This window comes from Geotrypetes seraphini, chromosome 11 (assembly GCF_902459505.1).
Source record: "Geotrypetes seraphini chromosome 11, aGeoSer1.1, whole genome shotgun sequence".
Taxonomy (NCBI): Eukaryota; Metazoa; Chordata; class Amphibia; order Gymnophiona; family Dermophiidae; genus Geotrypetes; species Geotrypetes seraphini.
This window is the reverse complement of record NC_047094.1, coordinates 14,256,149-14,277,930: the sequence shown is the minus strand read 5'-3', so window position 1 is coordinate 14,277,930 and position 21,782 is coordinate 14,256,149. Positions and strand designations below refer to the sequence as shown.

Here is a 21,782-nt window from a genome sequence, read left to right as displayed (position 1 = left end):
TTTAATTATTACACTTCTTCCTCCTTATTCGCGGTTTTATTACTCACTACTTCGATTATTCATAGTTTTTATCTTGCTGGCTCCTCCCTCAAAGGACATCATCCCAGAGTGCTGATAAAAAGTTTGGCGCGTTTTTCCCAGCACTTGCTTCAGCAATTGCTTCATATAAAAAGTTATTCGCGATTTTTACCGTATTCACGGGTCAGCTCCGCCCCCAACTCCCGCGAATACAGAGGGAAAAGTGTACAATGAATTCTGCCCCCATTTTATGTGGGCATTTACTCCGTTTCTTTTATAAGAACTAGTGTAAGTGTTTATGCTAAGATGTATGAGTAAATTTTGCTCTGTGGACTTAAATCCCCAGAGGGCTTTGCTTCTCCTAGAGAGCTAGGCTGCAACCACAGAGCTTAAGCGCCCCCCTTTCTTGTTCAGTCTGAGAGAGAACAGTTACCTTTAGGCATGTTTAGGCATCGCTAGGCATCCTAGAGGTAGACCCCAGTATAATAGATCAGGTTTTACTTGGTCTAATTTACCTGCATCTAACTCGGATGCCTAGCGATGCCTAAGTCAACCATGTCTGTTCTCTGCCCTGACCACACCTACTTTTCAGGTAGGTGCCATTAGGCATCGAAGGAAACCTCAACTTAGGCATTGGTAGGTGTCCTAAGAGTTTGGCGCCAAACTCTTAATTTGTTAATGAAAAATGTTTTTGATTGGCTGAAAACTGACATGATGAATTTCCGTGCCAATTAAAAAAAAAACGTTGTGCCCAGGTTCCAGAGTTAGGCATCACTAGGCATCCTTGACTAGGGCACCTAGGGATGCTTAATATGGTGTCCTATACAGAATCAGGCCCTAACTGCAGATATTCTGCAAAACTAACCATTTAAGTGCTGCTGAATATCCATATTTAGCTTCGCCTGGCCATTTAAAATTGCTTTCAATATCTACCTCCCCTAATCCCTTCAGTAGAGCCCTTCTCAGAGCACTTTTCTAAAACCTAAATGTCCAGGGTAATAGGTGTAAATCGTAATGTTGATCTTTTTGGATATAGACATTGTGGGAAATGGCAAGATATGACTCCTTTTAACCCCAAAAGGCAAACTAAGAAAGCTATAGTGGAGTGGAAGAGTGGCCTAGTGGTTAGAGCCGCTGCTTTAGCATCCTGAGGTTGTGAGTTCAAATTCCCAATGCAGCTCCTTATGACTCTGGGTACAAAAGAGTAGAAGTCTAAAATATGAAAACTGCTTTGATTGTAACCACGTACAGAAAAAGTAGCATGTCAAGTCCCAACGAAACTAGAAAAATCTCCCTTCTCCTTTAAGAAGAAAACCAGAGGTCAGAAGCATTGTGCCTTTAGAGAACAGGTGAGCGCCAGCCGGGGAATAGGGCAAAGCCACACTCTTCGGCTGAAGTGGGGGAGCCCTGAACAGTGAAAGATGTCCAGGTCCTGTGCAGTAAACTGCTTCCACACTATGTCTAGTGGAAATGCAGGTTTTTTCTTAACCTTTTCCTATCGTAATAAATTTTACGTTACGCTGGCTCCAATCGTAATTATCGCTACTGCCCGCTACATTTTCTGCATCAAAGTCCGAATCATTTTCCAACTCAGACTCCGAACTACTTGGTAATAAATAGATGGGACAAATGACAGATAGAAGGTGCACTGTATGTCCCATGCCATGGGACGTACGATGGCAACGTCATTTTTGGAATGTCCCGTCATCCGGGACACACGATAGGAAAAGGTTAAGGCCTGCCGTACTCTCAGTCAAAATGCACCTAGACCAGGCCCCCTTGCTGTAGGCACATCTACAAGTTTTAGGCCTGTGTATATACCCTGATTTTGTAAAATCAGGATTTAGACATTGATGAAGTCTTAGGCCCTGATTCTGCAAAGCGCGACTAAGTGGCTCATTATCCACTTAGTTTGGACGCCTAAGTCCCGCTCAATATTAGGCGTGATTTAGGCGCCCTTTATAGAATCAGCACCTAAATGTCTAAATGCTGGCACATGCATATCTAAAACCAGGGGTCTCAAAGTCCCTCCTTGAGGGCCGCAATCCAGTCGGGTTTTCAGGATTCCCCCAATGAATATGCATGAGATCTATGTGCATACACTGCTTTCAATGCATATTCATTGGGGAAATCCCGAAAACCCGACTGGATTGCGACCCTCAAGGAGGGACTTTGAGATCCCTGTCTAAAACCCAAATAGTTCTTCTAAAATAAGCATTCAACATGCCCTGGCTTACAAAAAAGGTTCATGCCTGTCACGGTGTCCCATTTAGTGACGATGCCCTTGAAAATGCGGAGGAAATCAACAGGAAGTACTGTGCCCTCTAATAGATCTCTCTTATTCATTCCTTCTCTTCCCCTTTCCTTGGGCTATATTTGCAAACGTGCCATAAAATACTTCATTCTGTTCCCAGTGTACTTAAAGTGACCTGCTGATGAAATAGTGCACAGAATAGCTATTGCTGCGTAGTAAATATTTATAAGGTATCCAAATCAATGCCACACCTTGTTCATAATGTTGACCTTAAATTAACATAGTATAAATGTAACCAAGTATTCTGAGCTGCATGCTGCATTAGTAAAACTCTAAACAAAAAAAAAAAGCAAAATGTCACCGTAAATCCTATAAAATATTTATTTGCAGAATGAGAGGATCTAGTAAACAGTGCATTAGCGCTCAGAGAAGCTCCGAGCACAATAACCTTTCAGGGGTTTCAATGTGACAAAGCTCTGTTGATGTCTTAATATATTACAGCAAAGATAAACCGAGGCAGTTCCAACTGCTGCAAAGTCTGAGAGAGCATGGTTCGGCCACTACCTATAGAGATGTATACAGAGCTGAACATTTTGAAAATGTGTGGCCAATTAAGAGAAAGCAAATTTGTCCTTTTTGTGTTATCTTTACAATGGGACCACAGTTGATAAAACTGAACCGCTGTATCGGGGATCAGGAGCTTGGACAATTTAAAACTGTTTAAATCTACTTGCATTCTTATTGTATGCACTTGGCATGTGGATAATCTTAAAAAATAAATAAATAAATAAACTTTATGTTCTGTGATTACTGTATATATTTTGGGATTTTTTAATATTGCGTATGTTTGGTTGTAACCCACCTTGATTAAAGATGAGCTATAAATCTAATATAATAAAGCTCTAAGCGCGCATGTGCACTCCCACCTGCGTGCTCCCGTTTTCCGTGCGCTGTAGGGACCCGCAGGTAGAAGTGCGCATATGCGCGGCAGCGCGGAGCCTATCGGCCGTGGCGGCTCTTGCAGTCTGAAGGATGTGAACTGGCCAGGGCGACGTCAGCGGGGGCCGGAACAGACTTTAATTCCTGCATCCTAGGCTTCTCCTCCTGCTCCGGCTGGGCCCGCGTAAAAAAACCAAAAACCCCTAGAGCTCGCTTCGGGTCCGGCAAGGGCTGCGGGTCCTGAAACCTTCCGATTCAAGCAGCGTCTGCATCACTCTACACACGCTGCTTCAGGGCCTTCTACTGCCCTGATTTGCTGGGCAGTAGAAGGCCCCGAAGCAGCAGTGTGTAGAGTGCTGCAGACGCTGCTTGAATCGGAAGGCTTGTCGGGACAGCGGGAAGGGAAGGAGGGGGGGGGGGGCGGTAAGGAACTAAGGGAGCCGGCCAGACCGCGGGAAGGGAAAGGGGGGTAGGGGAAACGCTGCTGCTGCACAGGGAAGTGGTATGGAGGGAGGGAATGCTGCTGTGGCTGCTGCACAGGGAAGTGGTGAGAGAGAAATGCTGCTGCATAGGAGGCAGGGAGAGAGATAGATAGAAAGAAAAGAAGAAAGACAAAGGGCCAGGGAGAGACACAGAAAGACAGACAGACAAAGGGGGCCAGGGAGAGAGACAGACAGCGGGAGGGAGACAGAGACAGAAATAGAGACACACAGACATATATTCTAGCACCCATTAATGTAACAGGCTAAAATACTAGTGTAATAATAATAATATCAAATTCTTATGAACTTTGTCAAGTACATACCTATGTCTAGAACAGAAGCAACTGGTATGGAAAAGCCTAATAGAGCTCCACAACATAACATAACATAAATTTTTATTTATATACTGCAAAAGCCTTTCAGTTCTATGTTTTTTACAAAAGAAATGGGGTATCCTAAGTAGCCAAGTGGGTGGGCTAGTGAACCACAGAGAGGAGGAACCAGGCTCATAAGAATAGTCTTACTGGGTCAGACCAATGGTCCATCAAGCCCAGTAGCCCATTCTCACAGAAGCCAATCCAGGTCACTAGTACCTGGCCAAAATCCAAGGAGTAGCAACATTCCATGCTACTGATTCAGGGCAAGCAGTGGCTTCCCCCATGTCTTTCTCAATAACAGACTATGGACTTTTCCTCCAGGAATTTGTCCAAACCTTTCGTAAAACCAGCTACGCTATCTGCTCTTACCACATCCTCTGGCAACGCGTTCCAGAGCTTAACTATTCTCCGAGTGAAAAAAAAATTTCCTCCGATTGGTTTTAAAAGTATTTCCCTGTAACTGCATCGAGTGTCCCTAGTCTTTGTAATTTTTGACAGAGTGAAAAATCGATCTACTTGTACCTGCTCCACTCTGGATTTTGTAGACTTCAATCCTATCTCCCTTCAGCCGTCTCTTTTCCAGCCCTAACCCTTTTAGCCTCTCCTCATATGACAAGAGTTCCATCCCCATTACCATCTTGGTCGTTCTTCTTTGAACCTTTTCTAGCGCCACTATATCTTTCTTACGATAAGGAGACCAGAATTGAATGCAATACTCCAGATGAGGTCACAGAATTGATGTCGGAGGTGAAGTCTTGTGAGTCCGGTCCTTGTACGCGCCAGGCCTGGCTCGATGAAGCAGCAGGGAGAAAGAGATCGCAAAGGCAACATGATCGACTCGCATTGCCTTTGCTATCTACTGGTCGATCACGATCGACCTTTTGGGCACCCCTGCACCAAAACAACAATTACTTAATACATGTTTAGAAGGACTTGTACAAAAGTAAAATCTTTTATAAAATTACTCACATGGCAGAGCCCATCCGGCCCTATTGAAAACTGCTGCTGAGGCTGTCCTGCTTCTAACATATTAAACAGATTACAAGGTGATCCTCTTCTATTCAAGGGCATTTTAAAACTGGTCCATTAAAGCATTTTCCCCCGTGACCATGTAATCCTTCTTTTCTGGTTACTACCTTGGCTCGCTGTCTGCATACACATATAATTCAGCCTTCTCTTGCTCACCTACAAATGCATTCGCTGTGCGGCTCCCCAGAATCCTCCTCTGTTTTCTCCCTCTACATTCCTCCGTGCATCCTCTGTTCATGAAGCAAGCAGGAGTTATTTGTACCCTAATCCTCCATCAGCAACTTGACTCTGCTGTAAATATGTCTAGAATAGCCTTTCTAAAGTGATGCATAATCCTCCTTTTCTAGGCATTTTCAAATTTAAAAAAGAGGGATATATATCTATCTACACTTCTCCCTCCGTATTCGCTGTGTTAGAGGATTAACAGAACCGCAAATACAGAAAAACCGCAAATAACTTTTTCCTATGTTATTCGCTGTTTGCTATTAAAAACCATCGTGAATATGGCGAAACCGCAAATAACATGGGAGATCTGGCCTGTTCCTGAAGGAGAGGCAAAACACGGTGAAGAAAGTGCTGGGAATCAGCGATTTTCTCTGTAAAAGCTTGGAATTAGCGATTTCTCTATGCAAGCTGATGTCATTTAGGGGGGAGGAGCCAGCAAGCTAAAAACTGTGAATAATTGAAACCGCAATTGCTGAAACCGCAAATATGGAGGGAGAAGTGTATCTATCTATATGAGATCATATACATATATAATGCACCTTAAAGTATTCCTGATCACATGGTTGGTTGTCTCTTCAGATATATACGGTATATGCCCCACTGAAGAGCCAACCAACCACGTGATCAGGAATACTTTAAGGTGTATTATATATGTACACTCTAAGGCAGGGGTAGGGAACTCCGGTCCTTGAGAGCCGTATTCCAGTCAGGTTTTCAGGATTTCCCCAATGAATATGCATTGAAAGCAGTGCATGCAAATAGATCTCATGCATATTCACTGGGGAAATCCTGAAAACTCGACTGGAATACGGCTCTCGAGGACCGGAGTTCCCTACCCCTGCTCTAAGGGCTCCTTTTACGAAGGTGCATTAGGGCCTTAACACACGGAATAACGCACGCTAAATTGCCCCGCGTGCTAGCCGCTAACGCCTTCTTTTGAGCAGGCAGTAGATTTTCGGCTAGCGCACGCTATAGTGTGCGCTAATCCGGTGCGTGCGCTAAAATGCTTAGTGCACCTTCGTAAAAGGAACCCTAAATCTCTGTAGATCATTTATGTTTGGATGCCTAGTGTGCAAGTCTCTCAAACAGGCTCAGGTCTTGACATAGGCGATATTCTCAATTGCCTAGGGTGTCAAAGTTTGAAGATGTCAAATACCTAGGCCAAAGAGAAGCCTGCTTCTACTTGCCTGTACAGCTTCAAATGCACTATGGACTTCCTCTGCTCTCTAATTTTTTATTTATCTTTGATACCTTCCCCCCACCACTACCACGATACCTAGGGTCTGCTATCTGGTCTTGCTTATAAGTTCTAAAATCTTAAATCCAGCTCTGCATCCATGTATTAATAATACAGGCATATTGAATATCCCAAAACGTTTAGGTCAAATGGAAAATAGCTTATTTGTACAAAAAGAAATCTTCATTAAACTTTGTAAGCTGGAGTGGTATAGCATTTATCTTTTGGAGCATAATAATATATCTGAACTCTAACCGTTTTTTTCTTTATTTTTTTTTATCTGTTGTTCTGAAGAACCACCATATTTCACTGTTGAGCCTGAGAGACATATTCTGGGTGAAGTGGAAAAAACAGTGGATATCCCGTGTCAGGCCATGGGTAAGTAGAAACCAAGATTCTAAATTACAAAAGAAATTAAGCTAATCAGAATTAATTCTGAAGACAAACTACCAAAGGTTTGAGAATGAGAGGGATATAAACCATTGGTTATTAAAATTGTAGACGTAAGACACAAGATTTTGGTATGATTAAGCTCGCCTCTGTGCATAAAGCTCCCTTAAGGTTGTCAGTGTTTTTCTAAATACCTCGTGCTGAGACAGGGAGGGTAGAAGAAATTACTTCCATGCAGAGTGCTGTGCCTGATCTGTTGGTAGGCCTAAAAGATGGATGGGTTGGAGCCTTTTATGATGAAGATATCTGATTTAATTTCATTTTAATACTTTAATATATCACTAAAAACTAAAGTGCTATATCTGTTTACAATTCTAAAAACAGCTCATTATAACAAGTTACAAACTTAACACACCTCATGGGGCAACAACAATTATTAGAGTATTATACTAATGATATCGTCACATCCACAGGACCCACCACCAATATTACAGTCATCTAATTGTAACCCTTGTTATCAAAAGTTGCACAGAAGGGTTGCATGCCAGTATCTGTAAAGAGAAACATGAGAGAGAAAAATGGGAGTCTTGAAAATGCATGCAGGAACCGTATCAAAAAGGAGGAATGGATGAAAGAACAGCTTGTGCTTTTGCAGTCTACTAAAGTGATTAGTGACTTCAGCCAGTGAATTAATTGAACTAAAACAGTGACTTTGGGACCCATAACTTGAAACGTAGAGAAACAATCAATAACTCCAATAGCTAAACCACTTTGTTTCTGAAAATTATGGCGCTTTTCCTTGGAGGGAACATCAGATGGAACAGCATTCAAGTGTACTTACACCTTTGTTGTAGCAGATTCTTTGTGTAATTTATTTTTTAATTGGAAGGTGTTTTAACACCATAAAATCCTACACAACTCTTATTACAAAAATGAATTGTAGTGATTTATTGCACTACTTAAAATAAAATGTTCACATTTTTTAATGAAACTTCACAGCACCCAAGCTTTTTAACGCTATAATTCAAAAACCAGCTCTGTTGACAGGATGACTCGATTACAGACTTCATCAGGCAACTGCACTGGCTACCCATCCTGTCACGAATAACCTTCAAAACTGCATGCATCATTCACCATATACTTTCGGAAACTCCGCGGCTCCTCTCATCCAACTCTTCTCCAAGGCATGGTCTACTTCCCGCAGAACCCTCAACAGAATACTTCTAAATCTCCCTTCCGCAAAGAAAATCTGCAATACAAACGTGTTTTCTACTCCATGCTCAACTTTCTAGGCATAAAAACTTGGAATGACCTTACCTTCACGGTATTGCGGTATATAAGCTGTTATTATTATTACTGAAATGACCAGGACGGAACCTAACTACACCATATTCCAGAAGAAACTGAAAACTCATCTATTTGATACTTAATCACCTGTATCCTCTCCCCCCCCCCCCCCCCGCAACCCCTGTCCCTACCCCCTCCTACCCTCCTCTTCTCTTCTCCCACCCCTTCTCCTTCCTCACCCTCTTCTTTAAGTCGCCTTGAGCCTACCTAGGTATGAGCGACACAAAAATAGAAGACTAGATTAGATTTCTCTGAGAAAAGTCAAAGCGGCAGGTTTTTACTTTTATAATTTTCTAAGGGCCCCTTTTAGAAAGCTACTGTAGCAAGTCCCAGTTTGGCAAATGTGACACAGCCCATAGAAATTGAATGGGCTGCGCGGGAATCGTTACCGCAGCTTTTCCAAAGCTTATCTACTGTCTATTTTTTTTACTTTCTTCCTTTTCCTTCATCAATTATTATTTTGTATTTTTTAATGAACCAAAATGAAGTTGAAAGATATTACAAAAAGAAGTAGAATAGAGTACAGGCAGAGTGCCTTCCTTTTGAATTAAGTTAGGCAAAATTTGATGCTGAAGCATTCAGCTGAGAAGTACGATCATATTGGACTCAAAAGCTGTGTTAAGCTGAAATGAGCAGTGAAATGAGTTGTAATAGAGCCTTTGAAATGTCCAGCTACTTCACTCTTCTAAAACTTGGAGAGAACGTCAAAGACACAAACCCAGTTTTCCTTTAGAGGTGTATTGGAGACCACCAAAATCGCTCTCCCTTGACAGGTTCACCCCACCTATCCAGTGCATCCCATACTGGTCAAGAACTGCTAGCCCTGTAAGTTTAACTGTGATACCTGGAGAAAGCTGATGGCCTTAAAGGGAACATTATATAAGCCCTACCTGTGACTAAGGGGCCTGATGTATCAAAGCCTATTTCTGATAGACACACAATGAAAAATGCCTTTGGGGGTCTATTATTTATTTATTTTACTAATGCATTCTATATGCTGTGTGTCCTATTTTACACTTATAGGCCACGTGGCACTTAGCATACACGAGTGTTTCTTAGCACGCAATAAGCTGCAATTTTTTTTAAAAACCTAAATCGCTCATTAATAATGTAGCAGATAATGCTACTGAAAATTAGCAGATGGCCCTGGTGAGTGGCACTTATCCAAGTGGGTAGGTGTGGCTCCTGACCAGATAAGTGCCACTGAATATCGACTCCAGTACTTTTATGCAACACATTAAACAATTTATTGTAAGTTTTGAAAATAATAAAGAATTGGGGGGGAAAAAAAACCAACCCAACAATTTAGGTGGTAATTTTCAATGCCATTTCATCAGGAACATAATCCTTTAGCAGTAGTAATGTGGGACTGCCACTAGGGATGCCATTGTGACATACAGCGCTGGGAGCACCATGCCAGATGGGTGGAGTGATGGAGAATTATGGAGGTTGGAGGCTTGTACTGGGGAGAGTGAGGGGCTTGATCTGGGGGCAGGGATGTGCTTCAGGGGGTGGGGGTAAGAAGTTTGGACAGCTTTCAGTCACTGACTCGAGAGCATCAAGCTTTTAATGTTTGTATCATAGCCTTGACCCATGATGCAGCCTTAGGACGAAACGTGGCCTTGTCAGGCACTTGAATTTAATAAACTGCTTTTTCCATGTTGTCTAGTCTGCTTCATGTACTACTGTTTGTACTTGCTTAGAAATCATCACCTCTCATTTTGCTTCTTTTCAAGAAACTCATTCAGTTATCAAAGTCAGTCTAGATCTGTTTGAGCAGATGGAAATAAGACCAAATTTTGGATATTAGGCAGTTCTTACAAACCAATTATAAGTTATGCTATTCAGGTTTTCTATTCCGCCTTTACCTATTCAGTTCAAGGTCAGATTACATAAGGAAGTTACAATGAACAAATTGACGCAGGCATTCATTAGGGTTGCTAACACAGGTAGATCAATATAACTGATCATAACTGTTAGGTCATAGTTTCATCTATATAGTTCCAAGTACAAGTAGGTCATTGGTTCTTTGTTTTATCCTGGGAGTTGCATTAGGCAGTTTAAGAATGTGCTTTTACAATTACCGTTTCAGTTACCTCAGGGTTGGCTTGGTACAGAAATGCTTTTAGAAGTTTTCTGAACCAGAGGTAGTAGTCATAAGATCGTAGTGTAAATGGTATTTGGTTCCACCATTTTGTTAATTGATATTGGACGGATAGGGTAATTTGCCTGGTAAAATTCCCAGCATGCAACAATATAAAGTTTAAGTGAAAAACATTTCTGGTGGAATATCTGTTGGCGGCAACCTTGAGTAGGATGGTCAACTTAGGTAGGTGGGGGCATTCCTTCTTAGAATCTTAAAGGCAGTGATGATCAATTTAAACTTGATCCTTGCGGTTATTAGCAGCCAATGTAGTTTCATATAGTAGGGCTGCAGGTGTTCCAACTTCCATAGTCTTACCTCTGTTTTCTGAGCTAGTTGTAGACGAGATAGTAATGTTCTAGAGCAAAGAACTATCGATGTTGACAAAACCCAAATGAACTAGGACATCCACATCAACTGAGAGACAGAATGTGAGGAGCAGCTGTTGTGTTTTTGAGCTCGCAAATCTAAAGGTTCCTGATGAAAGATAATTCTCCGAAACTGAAGCTCAGTTGAACCCTTTACTTTGAAGCGGCCTCTCTTTTTCTAATGTACAGCTTCCCTTCGGGCTTTTCTTGTCCCGCTACATTCTGGGAGTCTTGATGTCTCGCACAGAGCCCCGACTGAGATAAGTAATTTTTTCACATTTGTGCAGTATTCTTGTTTGACCAGCTGTGTTGGAGCAGCATTGGTGTATATATATATAATTAATTTGTGTATGAGGATCTCAGTGTAGATTGTGAAATCAAATAAACGAGTAATCCGTGTAAGGGCACCAACCCAACACACCACACCATCATAGAATCCTCATATGTATGATTATCAAATAATAAAAAAGTGTAATAACACCAGTGTTTAACCAAAATAATAACTCAATATATGTAATATAATTAATATATATAATATATAGATTATATATATATATACATATAAAATATAAATAATTAATTTGTGTATGAGGATCTTAGTGTAGATTTATTATCAAATAATAAAAAAGTGTAATAACACCAGCGTTTAACCAAAATAATAACTCATTATATGCCGAAAGCATCTTTGAAAAGAAAGGCCTTCAAGTTACTTTTAAATTTATCAAGGGATGTAATTTCTCTTATATAACTTGGTGCTGAATTCCAAATAGTAGGGGCCGTAACAGAAAAACGGTAGTACGCATAGTGTTAATGTATCTTAAAGAAGGGATGGATAGCAAGTTTTGATTACAAGAGCGTAATGTACGATGGGGAGTATAGGGGATAGGTAGCCTGTTAATAAAATCAGGTTGGCTTGAAGTTTATATATATATATATATATATATATATATATTAATGAGTTATTATTTTGGTTAAACACTGGTGTTATTACACTTTTTTTATTATTTGATAATAAATCTACACTGAGATCCTCATACACAAATTAATTATTTTATTTGGTTACTCATTAGTCCCATTGTTGCTCCTCACATTCTGTCTCTCAGTGATACTATTAAGACCTTTTTCTGTACTAGAGCAAAGAACTGGCATTATATTACTGCATTCTAGTCGAGATAGGATTAGGGATTGCACTAAAATTCAGAAAGCCTCTATTTTGAAGTATTTTCTGATGGATCATATCTTTCTCATCAGAAGGAAAGATTGTTTTATTATTGATCGTACGTGGCTTTTTGTGGATAGGTTATCTATTTCTACTCCTAAGATTCAGGATTGTAGTTCTAATGGAAAGTCTGGGTCGTCTAAGGAATTTGGTTTTGTTCTATTTAATTTGAGGCGGTGGGTCAAAGTTCAGTTTCCTATGATGCAAACACATTTTTGGTAGCTTGATGGTATTGACTAATGCGGTCGTTACAGGTAGTATGATCATTATGTCATCCACATAGGTGGAATGTTTTATTCATGCGAGATCTAGATCGGCTCCCAAGCATTGTATTAGGAGGTTGAACACTAATGGCAAAAGGGGGGGATCCTTGGGGGACCCTGCTTGGAGGGTGCCAGCTATTAGAACGTTCTCCGTCCTTATGAACCGCATAGTGCGGAGTGATTAGGAAACCTTGGAACCAGGAAAGGACCGGGCTGCGGAATCCAAAATCCCTGAAGATCTCAGACAGTTCATCGAAGTCTACTAGTTCATATGCGCTGCTTAGGTCAAATTGAATTACGATTGCGCTGTGACTCTTGCTTAATAGTTCTTTTCCAAGCATTACTAGCGCCACAACCACCGTCTCATTGTGAAGATATTGAAGTGTTGTAGGTAGCATTCGAGTTGTTCTGTCATATGTCCCGCCATCATTTTGATGAATAGGGGGATAGAAGCTACAGGTCTTAATTGGTCACATCAGAGGGACTGAGTTTTGGGTTATTGGGAATAATGTTACTGACATACAAGACCATAACTTCAAGCCAACCTGATTTTATTAACAGGCTACTTATCCCCTATACTCCCCATCGTACATTACGCTCTTGTAATCAAAACTTGCTATCCATCCCTTTTTTAAGATACATTAACACTATGCGTACTACCGTTTTTCTGTTACGGCCCCTACTATTTGGAATTCAGCACCAAGTTATATAAGAGAAATTACATCCCTTGATAAATTAAAAAGTAACTTGAAGACCTTTCTTTTCAAAGACACTTTCAGTGTATAATAGTCCTTTTAAGGACGGTAATGGAAATCTGTTCCTTACCATTTTTTAATCATTTTAGCCTATTTTACAAAATATTAGACTTCTTATTTTATTGTTCCCCTTCCTTTTGTATTGGTCCTGCTCCCCCACTTTCTTTTATACAAATTGTATTTCTGCTCTTTTCCATCCTGTATCGGTAAGTTAATGTTTGTCAGTGTGGCTGATGTTTGTAGCATTATTTGTCATTTGTTTTTAACATACGCTCTTTTTAGACTTTGTTTTTATATTATGTAAAACCGCTTTGAATTTTGATAAGGCGGTATATCAAATTTTTAAATAAACCTGAAACCTGATAAATCCTCCTCCTGATTTGAGGAAAAGGCCAGTTTTTAGGTGATAGTTCAACCATTTTCCTATGGTTATCGGAGTGGCTGCTTTGATCAGATAAGGCAGGTAGGCATCAAGGTTGCAGTATGCTTTGGAGTATTTTAGGAGAAGCCATTTTGGGCTCCTATTACGAAGGCGTGTTAGGGCCTTAACGCGTGCTAAATTGCCCCGTGAGCTGGCCGCAACTGCCTCCTTTTGAGCAGGCAGTAGATTTTTGGCTAGCACGCGCTAATCCGTTGCGTACGTTAAAAACGCTAGTGCACCTTTGTAAAAGGAGCCCTTTGTGTCTTAGAATTTAATCTCCTCAAAATCCTTGCACGATCTGTCCGCTGGCATTTGCATAGGTGGTTTTGTTGCAGAAGGTCTGGCTGGTCTCGTGTGGATTAAATCTTTGTTTTAAAATAACAGTTTGATAATTAATGGCATCACATTTGCTGTAGAATCTGGTTCATAGACAACGGCGCGAAAGACAAAAGCGCGCGCCGACAATTGAACGCAGCGCGCGCCGCCACGCCGCTCTAAATTACAGTTTTTAGGGGCTCCGACGGTGGGGGTTTTGTTGGGAAACCCCCCCAGTTTACTTAATAGACATCGCGCCAGCGTTATGGGAGGTTTGGGGGGTTGTAACCCTCCACATTTTACTGTAAACTGAACTTTTTCCCTAAAAACAGGGAAAAAGTGAAGTTTTCAGTAAAATGTGGGGGGTTACAACCCCCCACACCCCCCACAACGCCCCCACAACGCGGCGCGATGTCTATTAAGTAAAGTGGGGGGGGTTCCCCCCCACGCCCCCCCGTCGGAGCATTACAAACAGTAATTTAGAGCGGTACGGCGGCGCTCGCTGCGCTCAATTGTCTGGGCGCACCTTTGTCTCGGCGCGCTTTTGACCTGACACCGTAGAATCTAATCTTAAGATATTGGTTGTTATTCTGGACAATTTCAGCTGAAGTCTTCTGCTTATTATGGAAGTTGCAAGGAAACTAAATTTGACCAACTTTCATTTTGTCTTATAGTTCAATCAACAGTTTTTGCCCATCTGGTTGCTGATGGAGCTAGTGATTCAATACTTAAAAAAAACCAAAACTTCAAACACTGCAAAATACGGCAGCACATTTGATTTATAAGTCTCAAATTTGAAAGAGTTATCTCACTGTTCTTTAAATTTCACTGGTTTCTAGTTAAGGCACATGTTATATTTAAAGTTTGCTCTTTAACTTACCTACGGTAATTCTTCATGGGTTAGCTCCAGCTATATGTTTAACCTTATTGATCTTCAGATTGGGGTATTTTGAGATCTTTTTCCTCTGTTTAAGCACTATATATGATTGTGAGTGCTCTACATTTTGTGTCAATCTGAGGATTTTTGTATTTGAACACTCACTTGAGTCTTCACTCGTTTTCATTCAGTTTGCACTGTGTAACCTTATTGATCTACCAATTAGGAATTCTGACATTTCAAGAAGATCTTATATGATTTTATACTACCCACATTCAAAGAGGTCATAAAATCTGTCTAATTTGATAATGGAATACCAGTGAGCCTTATGTCTGTTCCTGGAAAGATGGTTGAATCAATGATTAAAGATAGCATAGTCCGGCACTTGGATACACACGACCTGATGAAAGCCAGTCAACAGAGCTTCAGGAAAGGGAAATCATATTTAACGAATTTACTTCAATTTTTTGAGACCGTGAACGAACAAATTGATAGTGGAAAACCGGTGGACATAATATACTTAGACTTCTAGAAAGTGTTCGACAAAGCTCCACACAAAAGATTTCTCAGGAAACTACAAAGCCATGGAATAGAGGGGGATATACAAAGATGGATAGGCAAATGGCTGAAGAACAGAAAACAGAGAGTGGGCATAAATGGGAAGTTATCCGACTGGGAGAAAGTGACTAGCGGTGTACCCCAGGGCTTGGTACTTGGGCCGATCTTATTTAATATTTATATCAATGACTTAGAAGAAGGAACATCCAGTGAGATCATCAAGTTTGCAGACGACACAAATCTATGCCGGGCAATCAGATCGCAGAAGGATAGCGAGGAACTCCAGAGCGACTTGTGTCAGAGAAATGGGCAGAGAAATGGCAGATGAAGTTTAATGTGGAGAAATGCAAAGTAATGCATTTAGGCAGAAAGAATAAGGAACACGAGTATAGAATGTCAGGTGCAACTCTGGGTAAGAGCGAACAAGAAAAGGACCTGGGTGTACTGATAGATAGGACCCTGAAACCGTCAGCACAATGTACGGCGGCGGCAAAAAAAGCAAATAGAATGTTGGGCATGATAAAGAAAGGAATCACGAGTAGATCAGAGAGGGTCATAATGCCGCTTTATAGAGCAATGGTCAGACCCAACTTGGAATACTGCGTCCAACATTGGTCTCCCAACCTAAAGAAGGATATAAAACTGCTGGAAAGGGTGCAGAGACGAGCGACAAAGCTAGTAAAAGGTATGGAGAACTTGGAATACGAGGAACGACTTAAGAGACTGGGATTGTTCTCCCTTGAGAAAAGGAGGCTGCGAGGGGATATGATAAAGACCTTCAAAATACTGAAAGGAATTGACAAAATAGAGCAGAAAAAATAATTTACATTGTCCAATTTGACACGGAATGAAGCTAAGGGGGGACAAGTTCAGGACAAATATCAGGAAGTTCTGCTTCACGCAGAGAGTGGCTGACACCTGGAATGCTCTCCCAGAGGAGGTTATTGCGGAATCGACCGTCCTAGGTTTCAAAAGCAAACTAGATACACATCGCCTTACAAGAGGCATAGACTAAAAATTACGCCAGGTGTACACCTGGCAGGGCCTCCACATGTGCAGATCACCGGACTTGATGGTCCGAAGGTCTGATCCAGAGATGGCGCTTCTTATGTTTTTATGCTCAAACCCAGTTAAATCCGATGATAGCGTGACAAAATACTTTGTGTGATGCAATCTGAGTGTGGGAAAAGACAAAATCCAAATAAATAGGAAAAGTTTATGTACTCTTTCAATGCCGCTAGTGAACTTTTGAGAAACTACCCATTAGTAGATTGAGGGCCCTTTTACTGCAACAAAAGTGGTTTTAGCATGCCTTTATACAGGTCTTTCCCATGCGCGAAGGCCATTTTCTCATTTAATAGCCATGCATTGTTTCAAGTCATTAACAAAAATGAGTGTGTGAGCCTTGCAGGCAGAAATGGCTCACATACTAATTCTGCTTTAATCAGTTAGCACATGGCAGTGCCGGGGCACTAAATGATTCGCACAGAAATGCCCATTCTCTGTCACCCCTCCCCCCATGACATGCCCCCCTGGGCTTACCATGGGATGCCTCAGTGAGCACTAGGAATGCATTAATGCTTACTGCAACTTAGGGCTTCTTTTACTAAGTTGTGATATCGTTTTTAGCGCACGCATAGCCACACACGCTAGATGCTAATGCCAGCATTGAGCTGGCGTTAGTTCTAGCCGCGTAGCCCGGGTGTAGCGCGCACAGCAATTCTGCGTGCGCTAAAAACGCTATCGCAGCTTAGTAAAAGGGCCCCTTAACACAAATTTTCGAATGTATTTTTTCAAGCATTGCTTAGCTCTGAGAGATTCACAAGTACAAACTTTCCCACTTTTAGAGTGTCAAATATGAGAAAGGGGAGGGTAAAGGGTCTCAGAAACCCGGTTCATAGACAAAATCGCGCGAGATAACGGCGCGCTGACAACTGAGCGCAAGGTTGACGGCGCGCCGAAGAAAAGCACTATTTCAAAGAGCTCCGACGGGGGGTGTTGGTGGGGAACCCCCCTATTTTACTTAACAGACATCGCACTGGCGTTGGGGGGGGGGTTTGGAGGGTTGTAACCCCCCTCATTATACTTGAAACCAAACTTTTTGCCTGTTTTTTAGGGGAAAAGTTCAGTTTTAAGTATAATGTGGGGTGTTACAACCCCCCAAACCCCCCACAACGCCAGTGCAATGTCTGTTAAGTAAAGTGGGGGGTTCCCCCCCACACACCCCGTCGGAGCCCTTTAAAATAGTGCTTTTCTTCGGCGCGCCGTCAACCTTGCGCTCAGTTGTCGGCGCGCCGTTGTCTCGCGCGATTTAGTCCCGTCACCCAGAAACCCACTTGATTAGACACATAAATGAATAATGTCAAGACTAAATGGGTTAAGTCTTAATCATCAAGCCTTATTTCCACCTCCTCCCCAGCGTTTTACTTAAATCTTACATGGCAAAATAGGTCCCGTCAAAAGGGGCAGGCTAAAGATAAGTGCAAATACTTACTGTTAAGATTTTCTAGATAAAAAAGTTGATTACACAATTAATCACAGTAAGATTTAAGTAAAGCACTGGGGAGGAGGTGGAAATAAGGCTCGATGATTAAGACTTTAACCCATTTAGTCTTGACATTACTCATTTATGTGTCTAATCAAGTGGGTTTCTGAGACCCTTTACCCTCCTTTCTCATATTTGACACTCTAAAAGTTGTACTTGTGGGATGGTTCCAGTTAATCCTACTTCACCATCTTCCTTATCCTGTTAGGCTTTCAGGAGATTCCCAGAGGAAAAAGTCCATAAAGAATTCTTAGCCAGGTGGACATGAGGAAAGCCACTTTTTATATAACGAAGTAACAACAAAGACTAGATCTGGTGTTTGACGTCTACCAGGTTCTACAGCTACTGTCAGACTGGCCCATGCTGGAGACCCTTGCTCTGACCCAGTATAGCACTGCTTTTTGCTTCTAAGACAAACATCTGTATACATGTTTGATTTTTAAAAATTCTCTCTTTTCCCATGTAGGTTTTCCTGCTCCCACTCTAGTATGGTATAAGGATTCGGTCGCCATCAGCAAACTTAAGAATGCTCGTTACAAAGAACTCACGAGTGGGGGTCTAGAGATTCAAGGACTGCATCCTGACGACTCTGGGATCTTTCAGTGCTTTGCTAAAAACGAAGCTGGTGAAATACAGACCCACATGTACCTGGATGTGACTAGTGAGTTTAGAATAAGTGCAATATTGTATCTTCATGATCCAAAATAGTATTCTCAGGTATGAGATTAAAGGTGGAGAAAATAGGGTCAATTTGTAAACACCAAGGGCTAGATTCACTAAGCAAACCGATCGTGCCTGATTCCTGCCTGATCCGATCTGCGCATGCAAATGAGGGGGAATGGCATGCAAATGTAAGAAGGAAGCAATTCACTAAAAAAAACTTCGGGAACACCGACTGGGCTGGCCGATCAAAAGACCAGTCACTCACCTCCTTTCCGACTGTCCTGCTCTCTGCCTGAAATCCCAGCCCTCTGCCGCTCTCCTCTCTTTCGTCATGCTGCCCTGCTCTCTTCTCCCCTTGCCTCTCTGCCCTATTCTGCCATGCCGCCTGCAGTCTTTTTAACCGTTGGCACTACTTGAACTTGTTTAAATGAAGGACACTCCAATATCTGGTATAATCAAATGCAAGAATTTTCTCACATTCATGCCGTACTTCATTCATCCAAAATTATAACTTGTCTTACTGGTCCTCAGCGGGCCACCAAGCACTCAAATACTTTCATAGTGCTGGGCTTTATTCTACCACTAGGTCCGATGGCGAGTGGTAGCATAAAGCCCAGCACTATGAAAGTATTTGAGTGCTTGGTGGCCCGCTGAGGACCAGTAAGACAAGTTATAATTTTGGATGAATGAAGTACTCAGTCCAAAAAGCGACTGCTGAGGACCAGTCGCTGAAGACCTTTCCGACTGCCTTCTGCCGCTCTGCTCTCAGCCCTGATCTCCTGCTTCCCCGATCTGCCTGCCTGCCCTAACTGTACCTACCCTGATTGCCTGCCTGCCTCGACACTGCCCTGATCATCTGCCTGCCCTGACGCTGCCCTGATCGCCTGCCTGGCCTGAGCTGCCCTCATTGCCTGCCTTCCCCGACTCTCCCACCCTTCCCTGCAGTGTAAGCCCGTGGTTTTAACCCGCAGGCTTTAAAGCGGGTTAAAACCACGGGCTGTAAAAAAAAGTTTTAAAAAAGTGCCGGGCCGCAGGTCCAGCGCATGCGCAGACCATCTAAAGATGGTCTGCACATGCGCGGGGATCGCTATAGAGCGATCCATGCCAGCAGATGGGGGCGTTCCTCCGATCGCCCCCATCTGCGTATTGGAGTTTGCTGATTTCGTCAGACCTGCCTGGATCGAGCCCGATCGTGCAGGTTAGTGAATCTGGTCCAAAGTGATGTGCGTCAGTTCTAATGCACAAATCTCAAAAGAGGGCATGGGTGAATCAAGGGCACTTCTATAAGTTAATCTAAGCACAACTTAGACTCAGTGAGTATTTAGGCCTGTTTTTCTTGTCCTAAGTATGTGGGCTTAAATGTTATTGATGTGTATGGCCACTAAGCACAATTCTATATATAGCACATACCTTTTATAGAAACGTGCTAAGTACCATTCTAGTCGGCGCCGATTATTTTGGTGCTATTTATAGTTCTAAATTTTGGCCTCAATATTACCAGGCAAAACAACCTGTGATCTATTATTTTTCTTTCTTATCTCTCCTCTCCCAATCTTTCTTATCTCTCCTCTCCCAATCCCTTATAAAACCACATAAAGCCACGACACTTAACTGCCCCCTCCTTAAAGAACCCTCCCCTTTATCTTACGCACGCCCCACCCCATCCCCACCCACCCCATCCACCCTACCCCACTACCCTACCTGTCCAATTAATACTTAGCCGCATATAACTATGTTTACTTAATGGGAACCGCATGTATCTATGCATGTAACTATGTTTAATCCAATGTAAATCTGTTCAATTAATGCTTAACTGCTTGTAACTGTGTTTAATCTTTGTGAACCGCCTAGAACTCACTGGGTATGGCGGTATATAAGAATAAAGTTTTTATTATTATTATTATAAATAATTCCTCATCCATTCTAACAGCCTCTTTTACAAAGGCGCACTAGCAGCTGCGTTGCATAACGGCCCCGGAGCCCATGGAGATTTAAAGTGCTTTGGGACTGTTGCCGCACAGCAGCCGCTATTGCGGCTTTGTAAAAGAGGCCGTAAGTGTTAAGAAGGAGTATACATTTGTTTTATGTTCTGATAAATGCTGGTAAGGAAGATACCGAGAGATCTGAGGACTTACTGAGAGGTCTGCAACGGTTGGGCCAGCTCAAGGATTGATGGGGAAAGAGTAGAGAGCTAGGTCCATCTCAGTGAGAGTATTGCCCGTCAGTAACTTCATCTTCTGTGCCTGCATTTCTTTAAAATTTAGATCCTCTGGCACATGAGGAAGAGTGAGAGAGGGGAGTTACTGGGATGTCTGTGCCAGCGCATCTCCTAGAAAAGCTTCCATCTACTGTGGCACGCAATCACGGTATGCAACCAACAGGCTGTAGGCAAAGGAGATAAGAAGAATCCTCTTTCAAAAGTTGTCTGGGTTGTCTAGTTTAGTTGAGAGAAATGGAGGTAAACCTATGGATGTGAAATTGATAGTTGTCTGGAAGATACTCATTTTTGCTGGGTTTTATGGAAATTGTGTCTTCCTTTTCTAAGGGAACTGTTGCTAAGCTGGGAGACCATGAGGACAAAATTGTTTCCGATGGAGGAAGTTATTGGAATCATAGCCTCGTGAACATCAAGTGACTGGCATGACTCGTAATAAAGATATGAGATTTAGGAATTTTAGGTTCCTTATTTTTTGAAAAACTAGTTTATCATTACCCTTAGAATTCAGAAATAATTTTCGGAAAAAATGATTTTTCCTGATGTGAGTTCTATTCCTGTTTTCAAACTATTCTGTTTGCTTTCTAGACACTGCTTAAGGGATGCGCCAGAAGATGGCCACAATTTCTTTGAAATTTTTTGTTTTTCGTATTTTTTGTTTTTTGTATTTTTTTGTTTTTTGTAATTTCTTCAAAACTATTTTGTTTTTCGTATCTTCTGCTAATATTTCTAAAAGGGGTCACTCTTGTTGTTCCTTTCCTTAAAGGGGGCACCTCCATTTAGGCATTCTAAAGCTGTGCAGTAGGAGACTATTCTAAGGGGTCTAGGACTAGGTTCCATTACACAGAATCTGGTATCAATGCACCGAATATTTAGGCAACCACAGTTATGCCACCCATGGTATTAGTATAAGTGAGAGTGCCTCAATGAATCGGGGATACGCACAACTTACAGTATTTATAAGTTACGGATATACCCGCTACCACCCCAAATTCTATATATGATGTCTAAAAAATTGGCGCTAAACAGAACAGCACCTAGCGTGATTCTAGAAAAGGCACCTGATATATATAGAATTGTGCTTAGTGGCCATGTGCGGCATAACATTTAGGCCAAGGAAAACCAGGCCTAAGTTGAATGCA

General features: G+C 41.9%; 1 protein-coding gene across 1 annotated transcript in view; it reads left to right on the top strand.

The window, feature by feature from the left end:
- Positions 1-21,782, top strand: part of SDK1 (sidekick cell adhesion molecule 1) — a 1,012,418-nt gene that overhangs the window by 587,108 nt on the left and 403,528 nt on the right. The window contains exons 8-9 of the mRNA XM_033963079.1: positions 6,856-6,939; positions 18,229-18,423. Of these exons, the coding sequence (XP_033818970.1) occupies positions 6,856-6,939; positions 18,229-18,423 (279 nt within the window). The remainder of the gene's footprint in view (positions 1-6,855; positions 6,940-18,228; positions 18,424-21,782) is intronic.